General features: G+C 43.9%; 5 protein-coding genes across 5 annotated transcripts; 2 read left to right on the plus strand and 3 right to left on the minus strand.

The window, feature by feature from the left end:
- Positions 1–262: 262 nt before the first annotated feature.
- F5147DRAFT_23237 (uncharacterized protein) lies at positions 263–2,427 on the minus strand. The gene is made up of 16 exons (XM_041428740.1): positions 2,385–2,427; positions 2,090–2,318; positions 2,024–2,033; positions 1,955–1,974; positions 1,870–1,902; positions 1,714–1,810; positions 1,629–1,657; positions 1,540–1,570; positions 1,444–1,476; positions 1,315–1,391; positions 1,206–1,260; positions 1,051–1,149; positions 887–997; positions 783–823; positions 701–726; positions 263–634 (listed from the first exon to the last, which is right to left on the minus strand). Exons 2-16 carry the CDS (start codon positions 2,141–2,143, stop codon positions 493–495), a joined length of 858 nt encoding a protein of 285 aa, XP_041296444.1. The 5' UTR covers positions 2,144–2,318; positions 2,385–2,427; the 3' UTR covers positions 263–492.
- Positions 2,428–7,560: 5,133 nt separating this feature from the next.
- Positions 7,561–9,382, minus strand: F5147DRAFT_650110 (uncharacterized protein; the record flags this gene model as incomplete). The annotated part of the gene is made up of 10 exons (XM_041433418.1): positions 7,561–7,599; positions 7,728–7,796; positions 7,829–7,840; positions 7,879–7,904; positions 7,997–8,144; positions 8,405–8,433; positions 8,490–8,586; positions 8,874–8,927; positions 8,959–8,989; positions 9,246–9,382. The coding sequence occupies 10 exons, from the start codon at positions 9,380–9,382 to the stop codon at positions 7,561–7,563; spliced, it is 642 nt and encodes a 213-aa protein (XP_041296445.1).
- Positions 9,383–14,404: 5,022 nt separating this feature from the next.
- On the plus strand, positions 14,405–17,390 carry F5147DRAFT_743998 (Alpha/Beta hydrolase protein; the record flags this gene model as incomplete). Its single annotated transcript, XM_041439646.1, has 14 exons — positions 14,405–14,533; positions 15,028–15,118; positions 15,493–15,557; positions 15,611–15,651; positions 15,708–15,782; positions 15,887–15,957; positions 16,009–16,078; positions 16,135–16,190; positions 16,233–16,402; positions 16,462–16,567; positions 16,622–16,673; positions 16,733–16,846; positions 16,934–16,988; positions 17,136–17,390. 14 exons carry the CDS (start codon positions 14,405–14,407, stop codon positions 17,388–17,390), a joined length of 1,350 nt encoding a protein of 449 aa, XP_041296446.1.
- A 383-nt stretch (positions 17,391–17,773) lies between these two features.
- F5147DRAFT_650112 (uncharacterized protein) lies at positions 17,774–19,100 on the minus strand (the record flags this gene model as incomplete). Its single annotated transcript, XM_041433419.1, has 11 exons — positions 17,774–17,915; positions 18,053–18,093; positions 18,157–18,177; positions 18,207–18,280; positions 18,323–18,421; positions 18,486–18,553; positions 18,595–18,614; positions 18,698–18,756; positions 18,820–18,850; positions 18,907–18,935; positions 18,989–19,100. 11 exons carry the CDS (start codon positions 19,098–19,100, stop codon positions 17,774–17,776), a joined length of 696 nt encoding a protein of 231 aa, XP_041296447.1.
- A 4,456-nt stretch (positions 19,101–23,556) lies between these two features.
- Positions 23,557–24,417, plus strand: F5147DRAFT_770321 (kinase-like domain-containing protein; the record flags this gene model as incomplete). The annotated part of the gene is made up of 4 exons (XM_041441140.1): positions 23,557–23,626; positions 23,696–23,785; positions 23,960–23,970; positions 24,022–24,417. 4 exons carry the CDS (start codon positions 23,557–23,559, stop codon positions 24,415–24,417), a joined length of 567 nt encoding a protein of 188 aa, XP_041296448.1.
- Between the last annotated feature and the right edge of the window lie 1,080 nt (positions 24,418–25,497).

A 25,497-nucleotide genomic window follows, 5' to 3' on the forward strand; every position in this document is an offset into this window, starting at 1 on the left:
TCGTAGATTAATCTGATTCTACTGAGGGTGGTAATCAATGATGTGGATAAAAAGTTGACTACCACTCGTTTCATATAAATATAGATGTTGATGTGTGCTAACGCGGCGATTCTTGTATGATCTTGCAATATGAAATATATAAAAATGTACGTAAGAAGGCTCAACCATGTTGACATGTGTGCGCTCCCGTTCCTTGTTCGCTGTGATGTCATGGCGGTACCGTGTCATAACTTCGTCTTTATGAGTTACCACGGATAAGTGTGTGATCAAGTCGAATTTGTCGTAGCATAAATGATAGTGTACATACAGCAGCTGAAACTACAGTTGTCAAAAAGAAAAGGCCATCCAAATGCTCCTCCCGCCCCGCGACAGACTCATCCTGTAAATTACACACATAGCGAACGAACTCTACCAGACCCACCCCCACCAGTTATCTTGTACGGTCCAAGCCTCGCTCCACGAACGACACTGGATAAATCACATGATAAGATATCACACTGTGCCATTCACAGATGATATGTCGGACAATTGAATATGAACGAAGTCGCTAGTAGAGCCGCGTGAACGTTGGTTTGTCTGCCAGAGATGGTTGTGCATGCGTGTGGCAACAGTCGCAAGGGCTAGGAACTGGATACTATACATGGGTGTACATTTCGAGTGTGATTAGTAGGAATACGCAGTAGAATCCAGAGGTGCATACCCATCCAAAACGGTCTGATAGGTTTCCTGGGGCGCAGAACATCAACGGCCCATCATAAAAGACCTTTAGAATATTCACGTACCTGGAGGAGCAACGATGTGAAGATGTTCATTATCGAGAATACTTCAGGAAATAGAATGATCATGGATGAGCACAGAAAAATAGCGCATACGAATGTTTACTCACGGAAAACGCAAGCATAATATAATATGTTATGGTTCATCAGGACAATGTACAGACGGCTTGTGTTTCTCCACCAGCTCTGTAAGGCACGTATGAGCGTGAGGATCATGAGTCCTGGGGAGAACACCTGTCAGCGCGTGTTGGTACACATATATGCTCCTGGTTACCCATTCCGAACGCAGAAAAGAGAACAAATGGGATAAACATCCGGTCACTGGTTGAACTCTGGTAGCACCCTGTGATGCTCGGGATCGGGCTAGTCACATCTGTGGAAGTGAACAGAATGTTTCAGCTACACCAGAGGCAAGGTGAGAGTGCGTACATGCTACGGAGGCGGTAGCGTCGACGATAATGCTGACGGATCCTATGAGACACAACTGGCTGATTGATTTACCACTAGCTTGTGTATAGTGAGTGGATTGGGAACTCACGAGATAGGTGCCCACGATGGCTGCGAGCAAGATTTTATTTTTGTTCCAGAACACATACGTCCTGATGATAAAAAAACCTGGATGAATCGCATCAGCAACATGCATATCTTAGGGAGGAAGAAGAGATACAGTCGGCGCAAGTGGCTGCTATCATGCCGAGCACTGTGAGAGAAAGTGGGCTGCCCTCAGCAAGGTTGTACATAGATGAATGTACCATGCACGTACCTGAGGTAATATTGACCAACATCCCGCATTTCTGGCGAAGTCATGGAGTAAGTCGTTCGTTCTCATTAACTCTTCACCCCATCACATACAATTGGGTTCTCATTCGGGGTAAAGCTCGCTGAAAAAAAGTGTTAATCAATTAATCAGGGTGATATGTGCTGGAGCGGAACGCACTGTATAGACCTGTGATGATAAAGATAAAGGGAAGGTATTTTGTAACAATATACAAGCATTTTATCTTGCTCCAGTGCGATCGAAGGAGAAATGACCACTTTGTATATCATATTGTGTGTGTCAGATCTAAGGCGTATCATGGAAGAAGTGTATTACCTCTTCATGAAGTGAGCATGCATAATCATAGATCTGGATAAGCGAGTTTAACGGTGGACATGAATAGATAAGAGTTGAAGCCTACCCAGAATGTAGCCATCGCCGCTGAGCTGTATCAGGACAAATAGTATGACGTTCAGACAGTAGTACGCACTATATATGTACTGGTGTACATGACTTGTGAGTTATGATTCATCCTCGTATCGACAAGGAGACATACCTTGGCGAACTGCAAACTCCTTGCTGCTGCGACATCGTCAATCGAATACTCCATCTCAAAGAGGTCGAAAGATGTCTTTCACACACATCACTGACATGAGCCTTCTTAACTATCAGTGAGCGGTCAACTTTTTTTTGATCCCAATTTGTGTCCGTTGAGTTCGAAAGTATCCTATGTAGGACAATGAGCTGAACTGAGCTGAAACTTCATGATGGCAGTATAAATAGTACTAAATACCGCGACCGCGGACCAAATTCAGTTGATTGCGATCGTGATGGTAGATTTTACCACTCACTAGATGTACTACCAGCTGGAAAGTGACTTGGTAAAAGATACAATTGCACCTTTGGACGCCTGAGGCAGTAGCATCCCCAATAGTCAACTAGTAGTAGCGATAGTCATACCGCATCTATGAGTCCGATGCACATAAGTACATTGATATTGTTATTACTACTTTGGGCTTAGGTCGAACTACATAATCAATCCAGAACTTCCGCACCCCATAACTATTTCTGCTAGGAAAGGGTACCTCGGAGTCTGGGCTTTTTCATTGTGCCCCCCCTTGTACGTCTTTCTCCCTCTGTTGTCCCCGTTTTTTTTTGTTTGTACGAAATGAGAGGAAGCGAAAGACAGCGGAGCTTGGGACGACCGTGAAGGCAATGGACACGCGTCTGACCTGTTGCTATCCAGCAATGAGGAGACACAACACACCAAGGAGCCTAAAATTGTATAATGCACCAATTCAACAGAATACTGTGAGGTAACCGTATTCCTTATAGAAATGGACTGACAGGGTGCTACGGAAGCGGACGTACCATAAGGTGCAGAAGATGGAAGTCAACTGCATATCGTTTGGTAAAAAATAGAAAATACTGCGAACCATTGATGATTGAGTGAGCTCAAGTTTAAATTTAGTTTACTGCAGCCGTGATGAAACGTTTTATCGTTCGCCGCATACACCGGCCGAAGAGCGACTTGATAACAGATACGGCCATCGACGCCTGGGGCAGTAGATCCCTATATAAAAGATCGTGCTCTATTCCGCACATAGTACATTGTTTGGTCTATGGTAGAACTACACAGTAAATCCAGAACGCACCCAATAACAATTCTTGCTGGAAAATTGAAGTGCAGGTCTGAAATGTTTCGTTGTGCTTCCTCTGTACGTTTTTCCTCCCTCTGTCACGGTTGTCTCTGGTACCATGGTTTTTATTTTGTGTAGGAAATTAGAGGAAGTGGAAGACAGCAGAGCTTGGACACTATAGGAGGTTCGTGAAGCTTAGAGTAATGCGGGTCAAGTAAACGCGACACATCGTTTGCTCGACACCACGAAGCCCATAATTGTGCAACGTGCCAATTTCAATGGAATCTTGTCAAGCAATCATGTCACGGTATATTCCTTGTAGGGATGAACTGACAGGATGCTATTATGAAAGCGGAAGTTAAAGCGTAGACAAAAATTAACATATCGTATGGTGGTAAAAGAAAGGCAAGGGATAGCACTGACCACTACGGCTAAAAAGATTGTTGTTCAAAATTTCACAGCAAAGTTCACCATCAGACCGTATAACAATGAAAACTCAGAATGCCCACGTAATAGTAGGCGAAACACACGACGGATCGTATCGTATGAGACATAACGATAATGATCCGTATCTGTTAAGACTAGCCGTGCATTACTTGTCATTCAACAATGCACGATACAAAAACAATCCTGCGTACCTCGACGTCATTCTCAGCAGGAGCGTTCTCTTCGACGGCATGAATAGGATAGAAAGGCATTGGGCTTGCACGTGCAAGAAGCGATACTGAACCAAGTTTGAATCAAGTGGAGATTTAAATGTCAATTAAATACGAACCGCAAGCAATCAGAAAGATAGCAAGGGCTGGGAATGAGATGAGTTTGGGTGCCATCTCCTGTGGCCAAGGAAAATGTGCAGGGAGGTTGTTAGACAAATCTGAGCCAGAGGATACAAGAGCAGCGCACCGTTACTACGAGTGGATAAGATGCGACAGTACAAAGACGGGACTAACAGACCGTTGTGACCCTTTTATCCATCCTTGATGACGAAAAAGGATAAATGATCCAGAAGCTTACTTTATACACTGGAAAGAGTATTTCAAGGGCTGAGCGCTAGCGCTGATCGCCGCCGCCTGATGGCATTTCAACAAAGAAAATCAGACTTTCATAGTCTTATTGTCTCGCAGCCTCCTGAACATGCGACAGCTAAGTAGTTCACCAATGACAACATTGCACCTGCCATGGTGTCCTATCTCTCAACACGCTGTTAATCGCAGAGACACTGGGACAAGTCACGTACGTGTCCGGCGATTAATGTGAAGCCCGCAAGACGGCACCAATGTATCTATTTGATCGCTGTCCGTCTCGACGTGGTCCCAAAAGGTTCCCTCGTGGTACCGTCGTGCAGTATCCAATGATCATTAGCAACGAACACAATATGTAATTGTGTTGAATAGTCAAATGATCCAGTGGCGTCTAATATGAAGCGTTACGCAACAAGATCAGACAATAACGCGGGAGTGTGGTCATCGCCTGATATGATATGGTTTGGAAAAGATTGCGAGCGAAGGAAACAAAGAAGGGACCCCGAAGTTAAGAACTTTGTTTTGTAGTGGCAGTGACTGAACGTTTGAACGATGAACGATTTTAATTGGCTGACGACACATGGAACGTACCTGCACCATGTGCATATTACATAAACAGTCAACACTTCCGTACGGTAATTGCGCCGTTGGTCTACCAGATTAATCATTCTAGAATTTCTAGTACTACTAGGAAGAACCCAGCTGATGCTATCTCCGCCATCGCATCTTTGTTCCAGTGTCCATCACTACTGTTACTATGGACTGATGCTTGCGTCGTGGACCGTGGTCGCTCTTTCAATTCAGCCCTCTCTGTACTGTCGCTCGGTAGAGTTCATCAACGAGGGTCACGGTGCACTACCGTATAACTTGATACAACACCTTCACGGTATAACATTGGGGTGGTCTAAGTACCGCTACTCAAAGATTTTATCTATTGCTGGCACCGAATGGATTCAGTCTAGCGTGTTTGTGCACTAATTTTGTTCAAATCATAATGCTGTCAGCTCGGTCAGACTCGGAGGTGGTGGGCATGAAGTCGCAGGTGACGCGGACGTACCAAGGACATATTAAGGCAAGGGGGTTGAGTATTTATGTGAGTGATCTGATCAGGACGTGTTATATTCTGCTCTGTTGTTTGATGCCTTGTTCAAGATGAATTGTATCATTGTAATCTTAATAGACTTTGCATGAGCTGTTATATTTTTCGACCGAATGGCATCATGATCAGAGACAGATGCCCGCAATCACGAATAGCCTTTCATTGTACAATTTCAAGTACTTGCGCGCGACACCGCTTTTCACAATCAACATCTTGAAATCAGTGACTTTGAATTATATATACATCACCCTTGGCACAACTTCTGCGTTTTACCTCGATAACACTTTGACCAATCAACTCCATCAGCACAGGATATTCATTCCTATGCAATGATCCCGTGATCGAAGCACTGGTTATGCTGGTATATCTAGCACGAACGCCATCGTTGACATTGTATACTCGCCACTCCTTGACATTAATTCTTTGAATATGACCGTGGCCTTAAACGATCCCAGTCTGTGGCCATTGATTCATTCCTATCGAATCATCAGCTATTTTATAGGTTCGTGGAGAACAAGTCAGATTCTTTTTGCAATGTCTTACTCGATCTTCGACTGTGGTTTCGCAGTTGCAGCCTCTACTGCAGTAGTGTATGATTGGGGTGAGCAACTTCGTGCTCAGCGAGCGAATTATTTGACGTCTCACACCTCCATGTTATGCTCTAGTACTCACAATCGGACAAGAGGTATAGGCTTATCTATCTCAGTACTCATATCACTGATAACGATTTCGTAGTTTGAATTGGTCTGGGTGAGTAGACTCTTATCAGAAGAATCACGTGATACAGAATAATTTGACACAGAAACAACGTTGGTCACTGATGACGGTCCTATATCTCACTGTAGGTGGCTCATGTTTCAAGTGTAGTTGACGAGTTGTGCTGACTTCAGGATATTCTAGCTGCGCTTAGCTGGAATACTATTTTGCGTGTATGTCTAACGAGTTGACACTTCGCAGTGTGCTAACCATAACTTCTCACGATCAGCCTCAACATACTGTGTATGTATCCTCACATGCACTGCATTCGTATTTTCTGAACTACATACAGCGACTAACCCAACAATCTTGCTGACGGATACGGTGAGTATCCTCTACCCATATTTGTTGTTCCATTTAACTAACTATACTCGTACGGTAGGGGTAAGTGAGCTTTTCGACTGGGTTGTTCATTCTCACCGTCGAAAAGCTGTAGGTTTGTTCAAGTCTTCCGATGTTCATCTGTAACCGGATTTCTCAGGTGCTATTCTCGCTTTCGCACAAGAATGGACATCTTTCGCTGTATATATCATATTGGGTGGTGAGTTACTCAGCTGCCTCAGTGATATTGACTTGGCTGAGTACCATGCAAGTTATCGTCATAGCTCGTCTGCATGTCATATACCAGTCCAGAAAGATCCTCATTCTCCTGGTGATAGTCTTCATGGCCGTCACAATTGCCTGTGGATTGGTCACTGGAATAGTCGGCATGAAATTTTCGTACGGTAAGTTGTGCCCGCGGATGAAATACTCAATGCGCGTCAGGCTGATGAGATACATACCAGAGGAGGTCATTCTCTCCGGCACCTATCAGTGCACTAGCGAAGGACCGTCTGGAATTCTCCTGATAGCCCTGCCTTGGGTATTTTACACCACATGGGCAATCCTCGGACTGTCTCTTGCAGGCTGGATTGCTTTCAGGCACTCCCGTAGAATGAACCGATGGTCCATGAATGACCGTCTCACGGCGCTGATAAAAACACACATGTTTTACTTCATAATGTGCGCTTTTCCTTTGAACTTTAATTACCATCCCCTGAGGTTTGCATGTGCTAGATTTGCTGCTGCTTGTTGCTTGAACCTCGGCTTACTTTCTCCAAAAATATCTGTACGCCGAACCAGCTATATCTGTATCTGATCACTCATTGTTTTTACAGAACCTCGCTTCCCTGGGAGTTGATATTTATTATGGCGTTATTGAAATTGTTCTGTTCGTGCAGATGTTTGTTCTGGGACCATGTCTCATTCTTAACGTCCGAGAATACAACAATAAATTTGCGGCCACTTCTGACACAGGAATCGGCATACCATTACTTTCCAGGAACGCACACACAACATGTCGACTGACAGTGATGTGTGACATAGAGGTCGAACAGCATGTGACGGGTACTCTGCAGGGAGTATGAGAGACTCATCGTTGTATTGATGAATTGGTATGCTGAAGTGGGTTTGGGAGAGAAATAGGCGTGGAAAAATCATCGGGGACTCTACCTGAACTCTTCCTAGTGATTTAGACGGAGCTCGGACTAGGAAGGGAATTCGGCCTGAACTATAATTTATTACAACGTGTATACTTGATGCAACATGTAAGGAGCTATATATATTATTAGGAACGTCATACCATTTGTGAATGTTTTTAGGTTTCAATTGAGGAAGGCGCTTATGAGATTCACGCACCTGAAGGAGCAGCACTGTGACGACGTTCGTTACCGAGAACACTTCAGAAATCAGAATGATCGTAGATGACTACGGTAAATGGTGTGCGAATGTCAACTCACGAAAACCGCATGCTTAATAGGACATGTTATGGTTCACCAGGACAACGTACAGACGGCTTTGGTTTGTCCGCCAGCTCTGTATGGCACGTATGAGCGTGAGGATTATGAGTCTTGGGGAGATCACCTGTCAGCGTGTGTTTGTACATATATATGTTCCTGGTTACCCACCCAGTTCGAACACAGAAAGGAGAAGGAATGGTATGAAGAGCCGGTAACTGGTTGAACTCCGGTAGCACCTTGTGATTCCCGGGATTGTACTAGTTGCATCTGTGAAAGTGGACAGAATGTTTGAGTTGTCTTGGAACGCCAGAAGATTCTATTTTTGTTCCAGAGTACGTATGTTCTAAGGATGAAAAAATCTGGATGAATCGGATCAGGAATATACATATCTTAGGAAGGAAGGAGAAATACATTCGGAGCAAACAGCTAATAGCATGACGAACCCTATGAGTGAAAGTAGGTTGCCCTCAGCCAGGTTGTGCATAGATGGAGCTAATGTTGTCCAATGCCGGGCATATCTGGCGAAGTCATGCAGTAAGTCGTTCGTTCGTATTAACTCTTCACCGCATCACATACACCTAGGTTCCCATTCGGGATAAAACTCCCTGAAAATAAAGTGTTAAGTGATTGTTGGGGCGATGTGTGCTGGAGCGGAACGCACTATATAGATCCATGGCGAAAAGGACAAAGGGGAGGTATCGTGTGACAATATACAGGCCTTTCATTTTGCGCCGGTGCGATCGAAGTAAAAACGTCCGCTTTGTACAGCACATTGTAGAGATCAAAACCGAGGTGTATCATGGAACAAGTGTATTACTTCTTCATGAAGCGAACATGTATAATCATATAACTGGATAAGTGAGTTTGATGATGGACGTGAATATATGAAAATAGGCCTACCCAGAATATAGCCATCGGCGCTGAAGGTTCAACTGTATTAGGTCAAAGAATGTGAGGTTCAGATAGTGCGCACTGCACTGCGTATGTACTGGTAGTACATGACTTGTCAGCTATGATTTGCCTTGATATCGACAAGGAGACGCACCGTAACGAACTGCAAGCTCCTGGCTGCTGCGATATCACCAGTCGAATACTCCATCTATAGGTCAGAAAACATTTTTTACACCCACATTACACGCCTTCTTAACTCTTATGAATGAACTGCCATGAACCCAAAAGGTCGGCATTGTAAATACCGGGAATCATCACAATGGCGGGTGGGGCCTCCGGCTCATATCATTCGGCTTGCTGTGGTTGTGAAGGAGCGTTTCACCATCATCATTCACTGGATGTAGCAGCCGGAGAGCGACTTGATAAAAGATACAGTTGCACCTCCGATACCTGATGCAGCAGTTTCACTGATATTCATGCTCCATTCCGCATATACGTCTTTGGTCATAATAAATGTAGAACGCACCTGACCAGTAACTGTTCCTGTGCCCTAGAAAAGCCTACAGGCTCGGGTTTGGGAGAATGATCATCTCGATCTTGGCAGCTTGGTTGCTGGTGTTCCCTTTGTACGTTGTTCTTCTTCTCTATTGTCTCTGTTGTCATGGCTTAAGTTTTGGGTCTTATTTCTTTGTGTATGAAACGAAACGAAACGAAAGACAGCGGAGTCCAAGGTCCAAGTCCGTAAAGGTACATCATCTGAGTTGTTTGGTCGTGTTGCTATTAGAATCTAGCAGCACCAGACAAAACGAGACAACCCAAAGACAACCTAGTGTTTTCTCAACACCACGAAGCCCGTAATCATGCAATGCACCAATTTAATAAAATCTTGTGAGGTAACCATATTCCTTATATGGAGATGGACTATGAAAGCAAAATATCATAAGGTGCAGAACTTGAAGATGAAAGCTAAAAAAACATCATATGGCGAGTGCAATAACATTGACCACCACAACTATGAAGATTATTGTTCAAATTGCTCATACCAAAGTTCACCATAACAATGCAGAAATTTGGAATAGGTGTGCAAAACACACGACAAATTGTATGGCATGGTATACATGTCAAGGTCCGTATTTATTATTAAGACTAGTCATGCATTACTTGTTATTCAACAATACATAAGAATAATCCCACATACCTCGACGACGTCCTCAGAAAGGGCAATATCTTCGTTGTATGCAACAGGAAAGAAGGGCATTGGGCTTGCACGCGCAAGAAGCGATACTGAACGAAGTTTGAATCAAGTGGAGATGCAAATGATGATCAGATATGAACTGCAAGCAATCAGAAGGATAGCAAAGGCTGGGAATGAGATGAGTTTCTGTACCATTTTCTATGGCCAAGGAAAAATGTACAGGGAGATTGTTAGATAAATCTGAGCCACAGGATGCAAGAGCAGCGCACCGTTACTATGAGTGTAGGATACGATGTGACAGTTGGCTTGTACAAAGACGATGAAACTAACAGACGGCTGTGAGCCTTTTATCCATCTTGATGTGACAAATAGAGAAGTTCACATTATACACTGGAACAAGGGCTGATCGCCGACTGATGGCCTTTCAAGGAAGATCAGACTTCCATCAGGCCAGACACTTCTTGTTTCACAGCTGTGGCCTCCTGAAGATAACCAAGTAGTTCACCAAATAGAACATTGCACCTGATATTGTGTCCTGTCTTTAAACACACTGTCAATCGCACAGAGACACTGGGACAGTCACATACATATCCAGCTAATGATATGATTCTAGGTGTTCCATTATCATCATAATTCATTTCGGGAAGCTTGTTGAAGCCCGGGAAAAAAAGAATAGGCCATCTGTCTGATTATTGTCAGCCTTGGGGTGGTTCCAGGAGATTCCCTCATGGTACCATCAAGGTACCATCGTGCACCATGTGCATCATGTTCGGAACAATGAACAGCGATTACATAAGCCATTGTTGGTTATGATTTGGCGGTTGAACTTATCTTGTACTGGGCTCATGGCTACTGGCAATGTTTCATCAGCCTTCATTCTCTTGCCCGGCAGAGTTCATCAGTTCATCAACAAGCGTCGAGGACGCACTAGCGTGCAACTTGATACAACACCTGACCATCTTGTTACAGCACTGTCGCTTGGCAACTCAGTTGAGGTGGTGATGCATATGAGGTGACGCACCAAAGGACATATGAAGGCAATGGGAGCATTGAATAGAGGGCTTGGGTGTGGATATGGGTTGTCTGATCAAGACATTGTATTCTGGTTTGCTTTGTGTCATTGTAACATTAATTAACTTTAGAGAAGCTGTTATACCTCCCGGCCCCCAGCGAGCCACGTACGGTGAAGAGATTGGAGATGTTAATCGTTATTGAAACGGAAATCATTAAGGCTTTTTTCGATGGTCACATCGCTTGTCAGTGATACATGATTTCGCAAGTCTCGAACTAATGCAGGCGTAGCAAGGACACCTCAACAATGACATTGGTGCTAGGTGCCCGGAATCACGGACAGCCTTGTTTCAAGCATTCCGTGCGTGCAACACCGCTTTTCACAATCAACATCTTGAAATCTATATGCATCTCTCTTCGCATCACTTCGGCTTTCTACCAGGTTTCGTTCGATAACACTTCAGTCAAGCAACTCTCTCAGCACCGGATATTCATTCCTATACATACTCTGTGATCGAAGCACTGGTATGCTGGTATATCTAGCACGAACACCATTGTTGTACACCCACCGAGTTCGCCACTCCTTGACACCAATCCCTTGAATATGGCCGTGACCTTAAACGATCCCAGTCTGTGGCCATTGATTCATTCCTATCGAGTTATCAGCTATTTTATAGGTTCGTGGAGAACAAGTCAAATTCTTTTTGTAATGTCTTACTCGATCTTCGACTTTGGTTTCGCAGTTGCAGCCTCTACTGCAGTGGTGTATGATTGGGGTGAGTAAGTTCATACTCAGGGAGCAAATTATTTGACAGACCTTTCACATCTCCATGTTATTCTCCAGCACTCACAATCGGACAAGAGGTAGGCTGATTTACCTCAACACTCATCTCACTAATGATAATTTCGTAGTTTGAATTGGTCTGGGTGAGTAGATTTTCGTATTAGAAGATATAAAATAATTTGGACCAGAGACAACGTTGGTCACTGATGATGGTCCTATATATCACTGTAGGTGGCTCATGTTTCAAGTGTAGTTGACGAGTTGTGCTGACTTCAGGGTATTCTAGCTGCGCTTATCTGGAATACTATTCTGCGTGTATGTCTAACAAGTTGGCACTTCGCAGTATGCTAACTATAGCTTCTCACGATCAGCCTCAACATACTGTGTATGTATCCTCACATGCACTGCATTCGTATTTTCTGAACTACATACAGCGACTAACCCAACAATCTTGCTGACGGATACAGTGAGTATCCTCTACCCATATTTGTTGTTCCATTTAACTGACTATACTCATATGGTAGGGGTAAGTGAAACTTCTCGACCGGACTGTTCATTCTAACCGTCGAAAAAGCTGTAGGTTTGTTCAAGTCTTCCGATGTTCATCTGTAACTGGATTTTTCAGGTGCCATTCTCGCTAACACACAGGCGTGGATATCTTTCGTTGTACATATCATGTTGGGCGGTGAGCTACTCAGCTGCAGTACCTCAGTGATATTGGCTTAGCTGAGTACCATGCAAGTCATCATCATAGCTCGTCTATATGCCATGTACTGGTCCAGAAAGGTGCTCATTTTTCTGGTGATTGTCTTCATGGCCATTACGATTGCTGTTGGATTGGTCACTGGGATAGTAGGCAAGGATATTTCATATCGTAAGTTGTGCCCACGGATGAAATACTCAATGCGCGTCGGGCTGATAGGATACATACTAGAGGAGCTCGTCCTCTCCGGCACCTACCAGTGCATTGGCGAAGAATCCCAGTTGTCAAACCAACTCATATTAGCCATGCCTTGGGTACTTGACGTTGCATGGGTGATCCTCGGACTGTTTCTTGCAGCCCGGGTTGCTTTTAGACACTTCCGTGAAATGAAACAACGGCCCATCAATGACCGTCTCACGGCGATGATAAAAACACACATGATTTACTTTACAATGTGAGTTCTTCTTTTGAATGTTAATTATCATCCTGAGGTTTTGCATGTGCTAGATTTACTGTTGCTTGTTGCTTGAACCTCGGCTTACTTTCTCCAAAGACATCTGTATGCTGAACTGGCTATATCTGTATCTGATCACTCATTATTTTGTTACAGAACTTCACTTCCATGGGGGTTGACATTTATTTTGGCGCTATTGAAATTGTCCAGTTCGTGCAGATGTTTGTCCTGGGACCATGTCTCATTCTTGACGTTCAAGTATACAACAATAACCTTGTGGCCACTTCTGACGCACGAATTGCATTGCAAATGCTTTCCAGAAGCATGCCCATGACACGTCAACTGACAGTGATGTGTAACGCAGGAGACAAACAGCAGGTGTCGGGTACTTTGCAGGGGGCATGAGATATTCGTTGCTGTATTAATGAATTGATATTACCTGAACTCTTCCCGGTGATTTGGACGGAGCTCGGACTAGGAAGAAGGAAGGGAATTCGGTCTAGATTATCATACTTGGTGCAACATGTAAGGAGTTATGTACCAGGGTGTTAGGAACTTCATATCAGTTGTGAACATTTTAGGTTTCGATTGAATGACTCGGAGGCATAATTCACGCTATCTTGGGATCTCCATTCCTCAGACCAATACACAAATTAAATAATTGGAAGGTATGTTGTAGTTCATGCAATACAACAAGACTGTAGTTTCCATAGGAGAAATACATATTAGTTACTCCCATTGGCGATGTACATAGGCCACTGACATTGTGTTTCAAGAAGCTTGGAACCAGCGGTGCGGACCATCCTCCTGTAGTGCATCCTTCAAAGCCTTATATTTTTGCTCTGGTGGTACGCTGGTCGATAAACCTTCGTCACAGGATCTGCTGAGGCGAAGGCAATGTATCACTGAAAGCCTTTCCCCTGGATCATTTTCACATGTCAGAGTTTGGTGTGGAAGTGGAAGTGAATGCCTGTCACCATCCTAATATCCCTCGAACTTTCCAGGGAAATCATCCATCGTGGCATCTTCTGCCATCTTGAGCCCAAATCAACTGGCTGCAATCACTCGTTTCTCACCAAAATGGATACTAGACATATGAGGTTTTGGTATTTATTAGATGTCCTCGGAGAATATTTAACTACTAGCGACCCGATCGGAATCCGGAGTCACCTTACATTGACTCAGTCTGGTGAATTGGTAGTGGCGACCCAAGGTACGTAAACAATTTTCAAATTTGCTGATATACTACCATTCAGACTATGGAGTGGCAGTAGCATGCACACTATGCAAGAAGAAAAATCCCCAAAAAGCACTCCCTTTGCTGGCACATGAAATTCAGGTCATTTCTACTACTCACATCATCGGAACCGAGCTGCAGCACATCCATTTACTATTGATGAGGTACTATGAGGACACTAACTTATAAAGGCATGACTGCATATATAGGACCTTCTTCACGATTTCTTCTGCATAAGATGAAACGATTCGTATCAAGTACATTTTTGGCTTTTCTTGTGCTGTCTGGCCCAGTCTATTGCATGTCTCAGACACAGCAGGTTTTCCAACATCTTGCACCATTTGTGAAGTTGAATGATGCAATATTCACCGGCACATTCTTTGATGATATGGCACAGTTCTTGGGTATTCTGTTTGCTCAACCCCCATCAGTATGACCATGAATTCAACACTTGGCAATCAATGGACTGAATGCACGCAGCGTTGGGAACCTTCGCTGCCTTTCTTTCATTCGCTTTCAGGCTCTCGACCTGTAACTGCATGTTGCCAATCTTTTCTCGTGCTGCGAGGAGCTCACTATTGAGCCGATCGACTTCAGCTTCTAACACACATAGCTTAAACGTCAAACTTCAAGATCGATACCAAGAGAACGTACTTCATCATCAACTTGTGTTGGCGGAGTGAGGATAACAGGAGACTCTGAGATAGGTGAGGTGGGTCGAGGCACTGGTGCCGACTCAGGACTGTGGCACATGTGTAGGCATGGTAACAGCTTTAGTGATAGGTGGAGGTGCATTGAACGCAGTGAGTGTGGGCGCATGTGTCACTGCAGCAGCAGGTGCTGAGGGCGTGAATGTCGATTATGCACCATTGAACACAGCGCCATTCTCGAGACTAACAAGCTTTAATGGAGCAGTCTTTCCAGCAAAAAACTCACTTACTGGGAGAGAAGGCTCTGATGAGGCCGCAGCCGGGTAAATGTCAGATTGGAATGAGTCCACCTGGTGACACTGTCAGTGAAGCTATCGTAAGTCTTTCAAGAAATATTTACTTTGCGAGGCACGACGAAAACAATGGGTTCCATGGATGAGCCTGACACCTTGTACACATGGGGAATCTCGCAATCCGACATGTTAAGGGCACAACAAGGGAGGAAACAGATTCCCCGCTGGGGATCCGGAGATTTGTGCTCTGCTAGTGCGAATAGCGAGTCACTTTCATACTCATAATACCAGATATTTCCATCGCTGTTGGATTTAGATTAACCATGAAAAACAAACACATTCAAAGCAAGGGTCATCAACTACTAAGAGAGGAATTGTTGCGTCAAGTGAAGATTGTGAGTACTTGTCCAATGTTTTGCTTTTTATTTTGTTTATTTCTCTTCTAGGTCTCACATTAAATGTCTTCACTCCTGCTGTTATGCTCCCTGGATCGAAACTGCCTGTCATCGTGGTGAGTCCTGACTTGAGTCCTTCCGATTTGGTGTTCCTGAAGCTCAGCTCTAGTACATATTTGGAGGTGGTTTTGAGACAGGCAGTAGCCGATCGTAAGTTATTCGGTATCCTGTAATGAAATAAGAACCGAAATAATGTTTCATATCAGAGAATTTGGTAATATCACAATCAGCAGGTCCTTGCACATGCAAGAGCCAGTTATCTATGTCAGCATGAACTACCGGTAGGTGATTGCTTTCTGCCTTGCACTTTCTTTCTGAAAGCGACATGTCACAGGTTGAGTGGTAGGTCGCCTCAAAGAGTAAAATACATTTTCAATGACATTAGATTAGCTTGGGGATTCCTAGCGAGCCATGAAGTCAAGCAGGCTGGTATCGGAAACTTAGGCCTTCGAGATCGTAAGCACACTGATTTTATTATGCATCATCTGAATTAATCATTGTACTTAGAGCGACTAGCCCTCCATTGGGTGCAGAAATATATCGGTGCATTCGGAGGTGATCCAGCAAAGGTAACCTTGTGAGTGGCCCTGCTAATCATGTTTGTGTGACCTGGAAGAACTTCAATCAATAAAGGTGGGGCAAAAGTGCTGGAGCAATATCAGTCGCTCTACAGATGCTTGCATATGATGGTAACAACGAAGATCTCTTTTGCGCAGCATTTATGTAATCAGGATCCCCGACACCTATGGGCGATATCACTCATGGACAACGTTATTACAACTTTATTGTTGATGAAACAGGGTGCAAGGAGTCGAGTGATACATTGGAGTGTTTGCGAGCGGTACCTGAGGATGTTCTTCAAGCTGCCGTGGACAAAACACTGTCCTCTTCATCTTACCAGGTTTCCAATTAAGTTTCAGTGTTGGAAGGGTTGATATTGACTGACTGTCATGTTGGTAGTCACTCGTTCTGGCTTGGATGCCTAGGGCGGATGGAACATTTTTATCAGATAACTTCCAGCACCTCATCCAGGACGGGAAAATTGCCAATGTACCATTCATCACAGGTTTCGGTGTTTTGTTACTCTGATCAAATGGCATGTGGCTAATTTAGGATGCAGGTAACTGCGATGATGAGGGAACAGCCTTCTCCTTCAGTACTGTTAACGTCACGTACTGATACTTGTTTTTCATGGTTTCATGGTTGACACTGATTTACTTAACTCTTTTAGGACGGGCGAACAACTCCATAGATACTTGAAGACATATTGGGCGCCCAATGCAACACATGAGGAGATTGAAGGCATTTTGCACATGTATCCTGAAGACCCAACCACAGGATCCCCGTTTGGAACTGGGATGCTCAACTGACTAACTCCACAGTTCAAGCGCATAGCTGCTTTTCAAGGAGATTCAGTATTTCAGGCACTGAGATGGTTCCTTTTGCATGAGCGGTCAGGGAAACAGAAAAATTTGGACCTATCGTGCGTGCAAGTTTCACTTTGTTCGATATCAGGTGATAACCATCTTGTCAGTCATCAAAGGTCTCAAGGCAGTCCCATTGCTAGGCGCGGTACATTGGCATTTTTATGGTCATTCAAATGGGAATTCAAAACATTACTCACTTCATTCTAGTATCACGGTTCCGACTTCATTGATGAGATGTGGGGCGGGCCAGGGAGCTTGTTGGATTACTTGATTAGATTCGCAACCAACCTTGATCCTAATGGAGATCCTACTGGCATCTTCTGGCCGCAATATATGGTTGAGTCAAAGGACATGCTGATGATTGGTGAATGGCCTTGGTCTCCGCCCACCATTGTTCAGGACACGTACAGGAAGGAGCCGATAGAGTTCCTGATAAACTTTAGTCTGGCTCACCCCCTGTAGTACCCATTTGCTAGCAAGACTCGCTGCTCAGGGTCTTACTTAACCTGTAGAAACACATCAATGGAATGACTTGATCCAGTATAACAATACATGCCAAGTAAGAGTAAGTGTGTATTCGCCACAATAAGTGTCCTGAATTCGAGGTACTAGTATCAAGGGTCACGATGAGAACAATACATGATACATACTAGTCCTCTGGGTGTGATTAAGTCAAATAGTATACATGATCATGTGTAGGAGCAGAATGATATCGATTTATAGTTGTCAGGGCTACGATATCGAAGGCCATGTAATGAACTCAACCAAACCCACCCCCACCAGTCATCTTGTAGGGTCCAAGCCTTGCTCCACGAGCGACATAGAATAAGCCACAGGATAAAACATCACGCCGTGGTGGGATTTGCAAATGAGATGTCGGACATTGGAATATGCACTAGGGCACTAGAGCTGTGTGGATGTTGGTTCATCTGCCAGAGATGGAGGTGCATGCGCATGGCGAGGGTCGCAAGGATCATGAACTGGAAACTGCACGTAGATGTACATTTCGAGTATTGTCAGTAGGAATACGCAGCAGGATGTGAAGGTGCATACTCATACAACATGGAGGACTAGGGGCAGAACATCAACAGCTCGGTCATAGAAGGTATTTGGGATGCACGCACATGGAGGAGCAGTGATGTGAATATGTTCGCCACCAAGAACACTTCGGCAAAGAGAATGGCCATGGGTGAGCACGGAAAAACGGCGCGTGCAAGTGTTAACTCACAAAGACCGCATGCATAATATGCTATGTTGTGGTTCACCAGGACAACGTACAGTCAATTTGGGTTTATCTGCCAGCTGTGTATGGCGCGTATGAGCGTGAGGATTACGAGAACTGAGGAGAACACCTGTCAGGATATGTTTGTGCATATATGCTCCTGGTTACCCACCCAGATCGAACATGGAAAAGAGAAGAAATGGTATGAAGAACCGGAAAGTGGTGGAACTTTGGTAGCACCCTGTGAGGCCTGGGATTGCGCTAGTTGGATCTGTGAAAGTGAACAAAATGTTTCAATGGTCGTGGAACACCAGAGAGAAGGTGAGAGTGCGTACATGTTGCGGGAGTAGTAGTAGCGAAGGTAAGGCCGGTGGAGGCCCCAATAAAAGTCTGGTTGATGCATCTACCACGAGTATGGGTGTAGTGATTGGATGGGGGACTCACGAAAAAGGTGCAGAGCATGGCTGTGAGCAAGATTCTATCGTTGTTCCATAGCACATATGTTCTGAGGATAAAAAACCCTGGATGAATCAGATGAGAGACGCACACATAGTATGGGGGAACAAGAGATACATTTGGAGAAAATGACCAATACTAGGTTAAGACCTGTAGGAGGAAAGTAATAGCCTTCGGTAAGGGCGTGCATACATGAATGTACCATGCACGTACCTAGTTCAGCATTGTCCAACACCAGGCATTTCTGGCAAATCATGCAGTAAGTCATTCATTCTCGTTACTCTCCACCGCATCACACACATCTGCGTTTTCATTCAGAGTAAATCCCCCTAAAAAACAAGTTTAATTCATCATTGGGGCGATGTATGCTGGAGCGATGTACTATATATATCCATAGCGAGAATGATAAAGGGGAGGTATCGTGTAACAATGTACAGGCCTTTCATCTTGCTCCAGTGCGATCGAAGCAAAAATGTCCACTTTGCACAGCACATTGTGGGTATCAAAACTGAGGTGTATCATGGAAGAAGTGTGTTACCTCTTCGTGAAGTAGACATGCGCAGTCATAGATCTGGACAAGTGAGTTTTATAGCGGACATGAATAGAGCAGAATAACCCTACCCAGAATGTAACCATCGACACTGAATTGTGTTAGGTCCAAATAGTAAGAGGTTTAGACAGTACACATGGTGTATGTACTGATGGAACATGACTTGTCAATTATGATTGGCCCTCGTATCGACAAGGAGACACACCTTAGTTAACTGCAAGCTCCTCATTGCTGTGATATCGGCAGTCGAATACTCCATCTAGAGGTCAAGAAAATGTTTCACACACATCATGCGTCTTCTTGGCTTTTAGTGTGAATGAGCTGAATGAGCCCCGTTCTTAAAGGTGGCAGTGTAAATACTACTAGTAGAAATCATCAGCATCATTCAAATTAGTTCCAGTTTAAGCTTAGCTTGCAGTGCGGTCGTGACGGGGTGTTTCATCATGATCATAATTATTCACTGGATGTACCGAGTCGGAGAGCGACTTGACAAAATAAACAGTTGCACCTGGAGTTTGATGCACCTGAGGCAGTAAGAATAAGTTATGCTCTGGCGCATACATTGTGGTCACTGAACTACATAAGAAACACAGAATTCAACGCACCTATGTAATAACTATATAGGGCTTACATCCAACTCGGAGCCTTGATCGGTTCTGACCCGAAATCTGAACATCCATCATGAATCATGATAGCCCCTGCATACCACCATGGCCCAGGCTTAGCACTGTTAGAGCAAATTAGCATATTGCCATTGAAGCATGGCTCAAAGACAAGGAGTCTTGGAAGTTTGCATTGCCTGCAATTTACTGGTCAACGAGTTTCATACACAGGTGCGTACCAGTCGTTTTATTTATTTCATAAATCAGTTTAACCTTCAGAAACTGCAATTAGGCTTCATGCCCAACTCCCACCACTTTGTTCGCTCAGTTGAACATTATTTGCATTGATCAATCGTGCAGATGCTATCGACACAGACACTAACAATTATGCTAACCAGAGTTTAAACGGCACTTACTCATCATCTATTTTTTCACCCACTCGGAGACCATGAGGGCGACTGCACAGATTTGCTATAACCCGTCAAGACCCCTTCCTTTGTTTCTCCATTGCTTCTACTGCTGAACGCTTGTGTCATCTCTTCCACGTGCAAATTTGCTGCTGTGCATGTATGCTTCTATCATTGCCTTTCAGTGGTTCCCATATGACAAGTCCATTGTCCTCGTCCCACTTGCACATCATGTCAGTCCAACGAGCTGCTCATAATGTGGATGTTGTCAGTGCAAGAAGATGAAATTCAAAATCCCCTTCTCATGTCCTTCTGGAAATAAGTTGTCGACATCACCGATAACCGGAACTTTCCTGGTATCTAAGCTCAGTCGTGTGCTGTACTAGTAATACCGGTTTGCAAATACGAATGTACTTCAAGATTGATTATCAAGGGCTTCCTGTCTGATTGATTTCGCACTGCAATACTTCACCTGATCAAGTGTCTTGAAATGGGATCAAATATCTACATCATGCAGATTTTGGCGATAGAAGGGCAGGAATGGTGGTATATCTGTCACAAACACTATCGCCATACCGCACCACCAACATTCCCAACTCACTTCACACCCATCCCCTGAATATGCCTGCAGTCTCAAATGATCCCACTTGGTGGCCTGATGATCAATTTGAATTTGGTTCACTGCTGTTGTATGAGTTTGTCAGTATCTGTTGGTAATGTCTCTTGATCTAGCATTGACTTACAGTTTCGCAGTTGCCACTGGCATTGTGGTGGTATATGATTTGGGTGAGCAGAACAGTGTTTGAAACCGCTGATATTCTTATTATATTTCCAGTACTGACACTTGGACAAGAGGTAGGTCAATGTTATCACTGGAGCAGCCAACTCACTAAGAGTGGTGTTATAGATTGAATTGATCTGGGTGAGTGACAGAGTTTCATATTAGGAGAAAATAGGAGAACACGATGAATTTGCGACAGAGGCAACACTGGTCTCTCATGACCATGCTGTATTTGGCTGTTCATACCTCGTGATATGCTATAGTGTGGTTGGCAGTTGTGCTGACTCCAAATTTTTAGATACACTATATTGGAGTACTATATTCTTTGTATGTGTTGAGGTCAACTTAAATTGGCACCGTGCTAATAGCTCATCTCTGACGATTAGTGTCTGTGTTCTGTGTATGTGACATATGCGCCATGTTCAATCCTTCTAACTAGTGGCACACAGTATTTATGCCATCGGTCTCGCTGACAGATGCAGTGCGTAGTATTCTACAACTCTACAACTATCTCATTCCTATCCAATGAATACACTCGCATGTAGGGGTGGGTGAGATTCTAACATTGAACTTGGCATGACTTGATGACTCAACAGATGTGAGTCGGAGTGCTTGATATCAGTATGAGGGTGATCACTGATCGCGTGTTTCAGGCAATATTACGAACTACGCATTGAATATGACAGATGTAGTCGTATCTGCCATGCTGGGTGGTGAGTTACCGAGCTGCAATACCTCAGTGATATTCAAGTTGACTTGATTGAAATATGATACAAGTCATCATGATTGCTCGATTGCATGCCATGTATCAGAGATCTAGAACGATCCTTATCATCCTTTTTGTTATCTTTCTGGCTGTTAACATTGCCTGTGTGATAATCACAGCAATGGTACTCAATGATACTGTAATGGGTAAGCTTTACTTGTTACATTGAAGAACACGACTCATTGGACAAACAACAGAGGAGATGATACTCTCTGGCATGTATATGTGCCATTATAGATATCAGGAGGATAGCCAGCTTCTGATTTTGATGGATTTGATGTTCAGCATTGTTTGGGAAGTCCTCACACTGTGTCTGTCAATCCGGATTGCTATAAAACACTTCCGTGACCTGCAACGACTTGGTCCATTGACAAGATCAACCATCGGAGACTGTTTCAGAGTCCTGATAGAATCTCACATGCTTTATTTTGCAAGGTGAGGATGTAATGTGAATACAGTCATCTTACTATCTGCTCAAGTTCCGCACGTGCTAGCATCACTTGTGTCTCTTGCCTCCAGCTTGTTTATCTCTCACTAGACTTCTTAATGCGGCAACTGTCACTGCTACCTGTTTGTAACCACTGCTCATCATTTCTGTAGAATACGAATTCTAAGGGAGCTTTGATACTCAATGGTGCTTTTGACATTTTCTTGAGCATGCAGTTGTTTGTGCTGGGACCACACCTTATCCTTAGCATTCGGAAATATTATGCTAAGCTCGTGGCAGACTCCGATGCCAATACTAGCATGAATTCAATTGTTTTCCTGGAACTTGTACAATTACCAACTAGTAGTATTGTGTAGGAAAATGTTTCTCAGGTGTTGTGCAGGGAGGTAAATTTTGGCCGACAATCCATCATCGTATCTATTAATATACAATATGCTTGAAACTTGATGGATATGATTGGAAGGCGTGAGTCAGCTCGACAGGCCCAACCAGACTCCAGTACTCAAACAAAAGACAAGGCTGTAAACGAGTCAAGTACACAAAACTTTGGTAGTCAGCAACAACACAATAGAGTACACAAGAACGAGATAGCTGGAGTGCAATGATATATCAGGGTCATTCTTACAACAGGATGGAGGGAATTAATTTGTACAAGACGACTACAATATAGATATTCGAACATATTCGTGTAGAAGATGAGAGACACACATATAGTATGGGAGAACAAGAGATACATTCGGAGAAAATGACTAATACTAGGTTAAGACCTGTGGGAGGAAAGCAGTAGCCTTCAAGGACGTGCATACATGAATGTACCATGCACATACCTAATTCATCATTGTCCAACACCAGGCATTTCTAGTGAATCATGTAAATCCCCCTGAAAAACAAGTTTAATTCACCATTGAGGCGATGTGTGCTGGAGTGGAACGCACTATGTAGATCCGTAGCGAGAATGATAAAGGGGAGGTATTGTGTAACGATGTACAGGCCTTTCATCTTGCTCCAGTGCAATCGAAGCAAAAATGTCCACTTTGCATAGCACATTGTGGGTATCACAACTGAGGTGTATCATGGAAGAAGTGTGTTGCCTCTAGTGATGTCATGACTCAGCTTTGGCCGGCCCGAGCTCGGCTCTTACCAATTTCCCAGCGGTTCAGCAATCCCCATGAACCAAGTCAGTCATGTGCGACTTGGTTCAGTCTGTAAGCCGTCTAAATCAGTACAGACCAGCACAAGCCAAGAATGTGGGAACAACGGTTTGAGCCGGCCTCAAGCCGTCTCAAGCCAGCTGGTGGGGGTTGTGTGGCGGTACTTATTTTCAGTTCCAACTTCCCTCCATTTCAGGCTCCCACTATCCAGTTGGATCTGCTGTTTACTTATCAAGTCGATTACCATGAACAAGGTCCCGGTTCGAGTGGATGGTAGATTTAGGCTGGGAGATGTTTTAGGATCTGGCTCGTATGGTATGTAGTAATTGATTCAAATTTGTTGTTCACATGCTGATTCAGATCTACTTATAATATGCCACTTAGCTGTCGTATATTCTGCACGGAAAATCATCAATGATGATCATGTTGCCCTCAAACTTGAAACTATTGTCGACCACTCATCTTCTGTGGAGCGTGAATACCGCATTTTGAAACAACTTTAAGGCAGAGTTGGCATCCCCCACACCCTCTGGTTCGGTAGAGAGTCAGCGTATCATGTTCTGGTTCTCGAACTTCTTGGGCCATCACTCCACCAGCTTTTCCTCGCAAACAATTGAAGATTCAGCCTTCTCAATATCGTGAATCTAGGAGACCAGTTGGTCAGTCATTTGGTCTGAGGTTTTTGCAGATAGGTTGACTTACTTTCCTAGCTCTCACGTCTCGAGTACATCCATTCACGCAATTATATTCACGGTGACATCAAACCGCAGAATGTCTTGGTGGGTCTTGGAAGTTTGAGGCACACCACCTTTATCATCGATTTTGGTATCACGAAGACATACTGGAACGCTACAACGAGTGACCATATACCATTTTGCCATGGTCGAAGTCTCTCTGGCACTCCTGGATTCGCCTCAATCAACAATCACTTAGGAGTTGAACCAGGTCGTCGTGACGATCTTGAGTCACTTACCTATATGTTAATATATTTCTTACGCGGTTCCCTTCCATGGTTGACCAGTGACGATGAGAAGTTGTCCAGCTCTACGATACTCAAACGCAAAGCATGCACTACCATTGCAGATATATGTCTTGACCCCCATTGAGTTCACGACCATTCTTATTTACACACGCTCTCTCGCATTCGCAAAAGATCCTGACTATGATCACCTTCATTCATTACTTCACGGTCTTCATGTCACATTGCCTGCACCAGCTATGTGCAAGATGGATTTTAGCCTGCCTGATGATCCTGCTATACACCCCCTCCATTATCTGACCGGTGTTGTGTGGCCAAAGCAATGTCAACATGTCCTCCAAAGGCAATGGACAGATAGACTCGTGTGTGAGTACTTTATTTGTTTCATCCTTGAACTGAAGCTCAACATATTTCCAAGGCTACGCCCACGTAATGGCACCCCATGGCGTGCTGCGTCAACTCCACAGCGGAAACAGTAACTAGTTGCTGTTGAATAGACTATAGGTACATATTGCATATCAGCCTGTTATGACCTGTGAGTAGCCTTCATGTTGATAATGATAGTGATTTTCTGTAGATCTCTCGCAATGCTGGGATATTCATTCCAAAAGCATAGATTCACAGACATCGGTCTGTTTCGGGGTGTCCTGGGACCTGGATCACTCTCCGCAAATGTGATGCTAAGCTGCAGGTCCTCATTGAAGTCGAGACTCGAGAGTGAGGGATATTTAATAGACACTGGATCATATCTTGCCTTGCGCATGCTGTAACTGTGTAGCTCAATGTTTGCCAAATGCATCACATGTAATTGTGCACCGCTTTCATCAGGAAAATCAAAAAAATTCTTAATGAACCTTAGATAAACTTAGCATCACTTAATAAATATTTTAAGTCGGATTCAGCCAAAAAACATCAAGGGGATTGTGACTTGCCACAAGTAGGGTCTTCGGATGAATCTGACTTAGCTGCTCTGATTGCTGTGCTTATTATTAGAGCTAAGTGAAAGGTAGTAGGGTCTTCGGCTGAATGTGACTTAGCTGCTCTGATTACTGTGCTTATTATTAGAGCTAAGTGAAAGGAAGTACTAGTAGTACGGTACTACTAAGGCTACTACTAGCAGAAAGACTGTTTCAAAGTACTTTCAGGCTCCAAAGCTTCAAAAGTCAATATTAAGTAAAAAACAACTGAACTTTTGCATGGGTGACTT

Source organism: Suillus discolor, assembly GCF_016758755.1.
Source record: "Suillus discolor strain FC423 chromosome Unknown F5147scaffold_10, whole genome shotgun sequence".
NCBI lineage: Eukaryota > Fungi > Basidiomycota > Agaricomycetes > Boletales > Suillaceae > Suillus > Suillus discolor.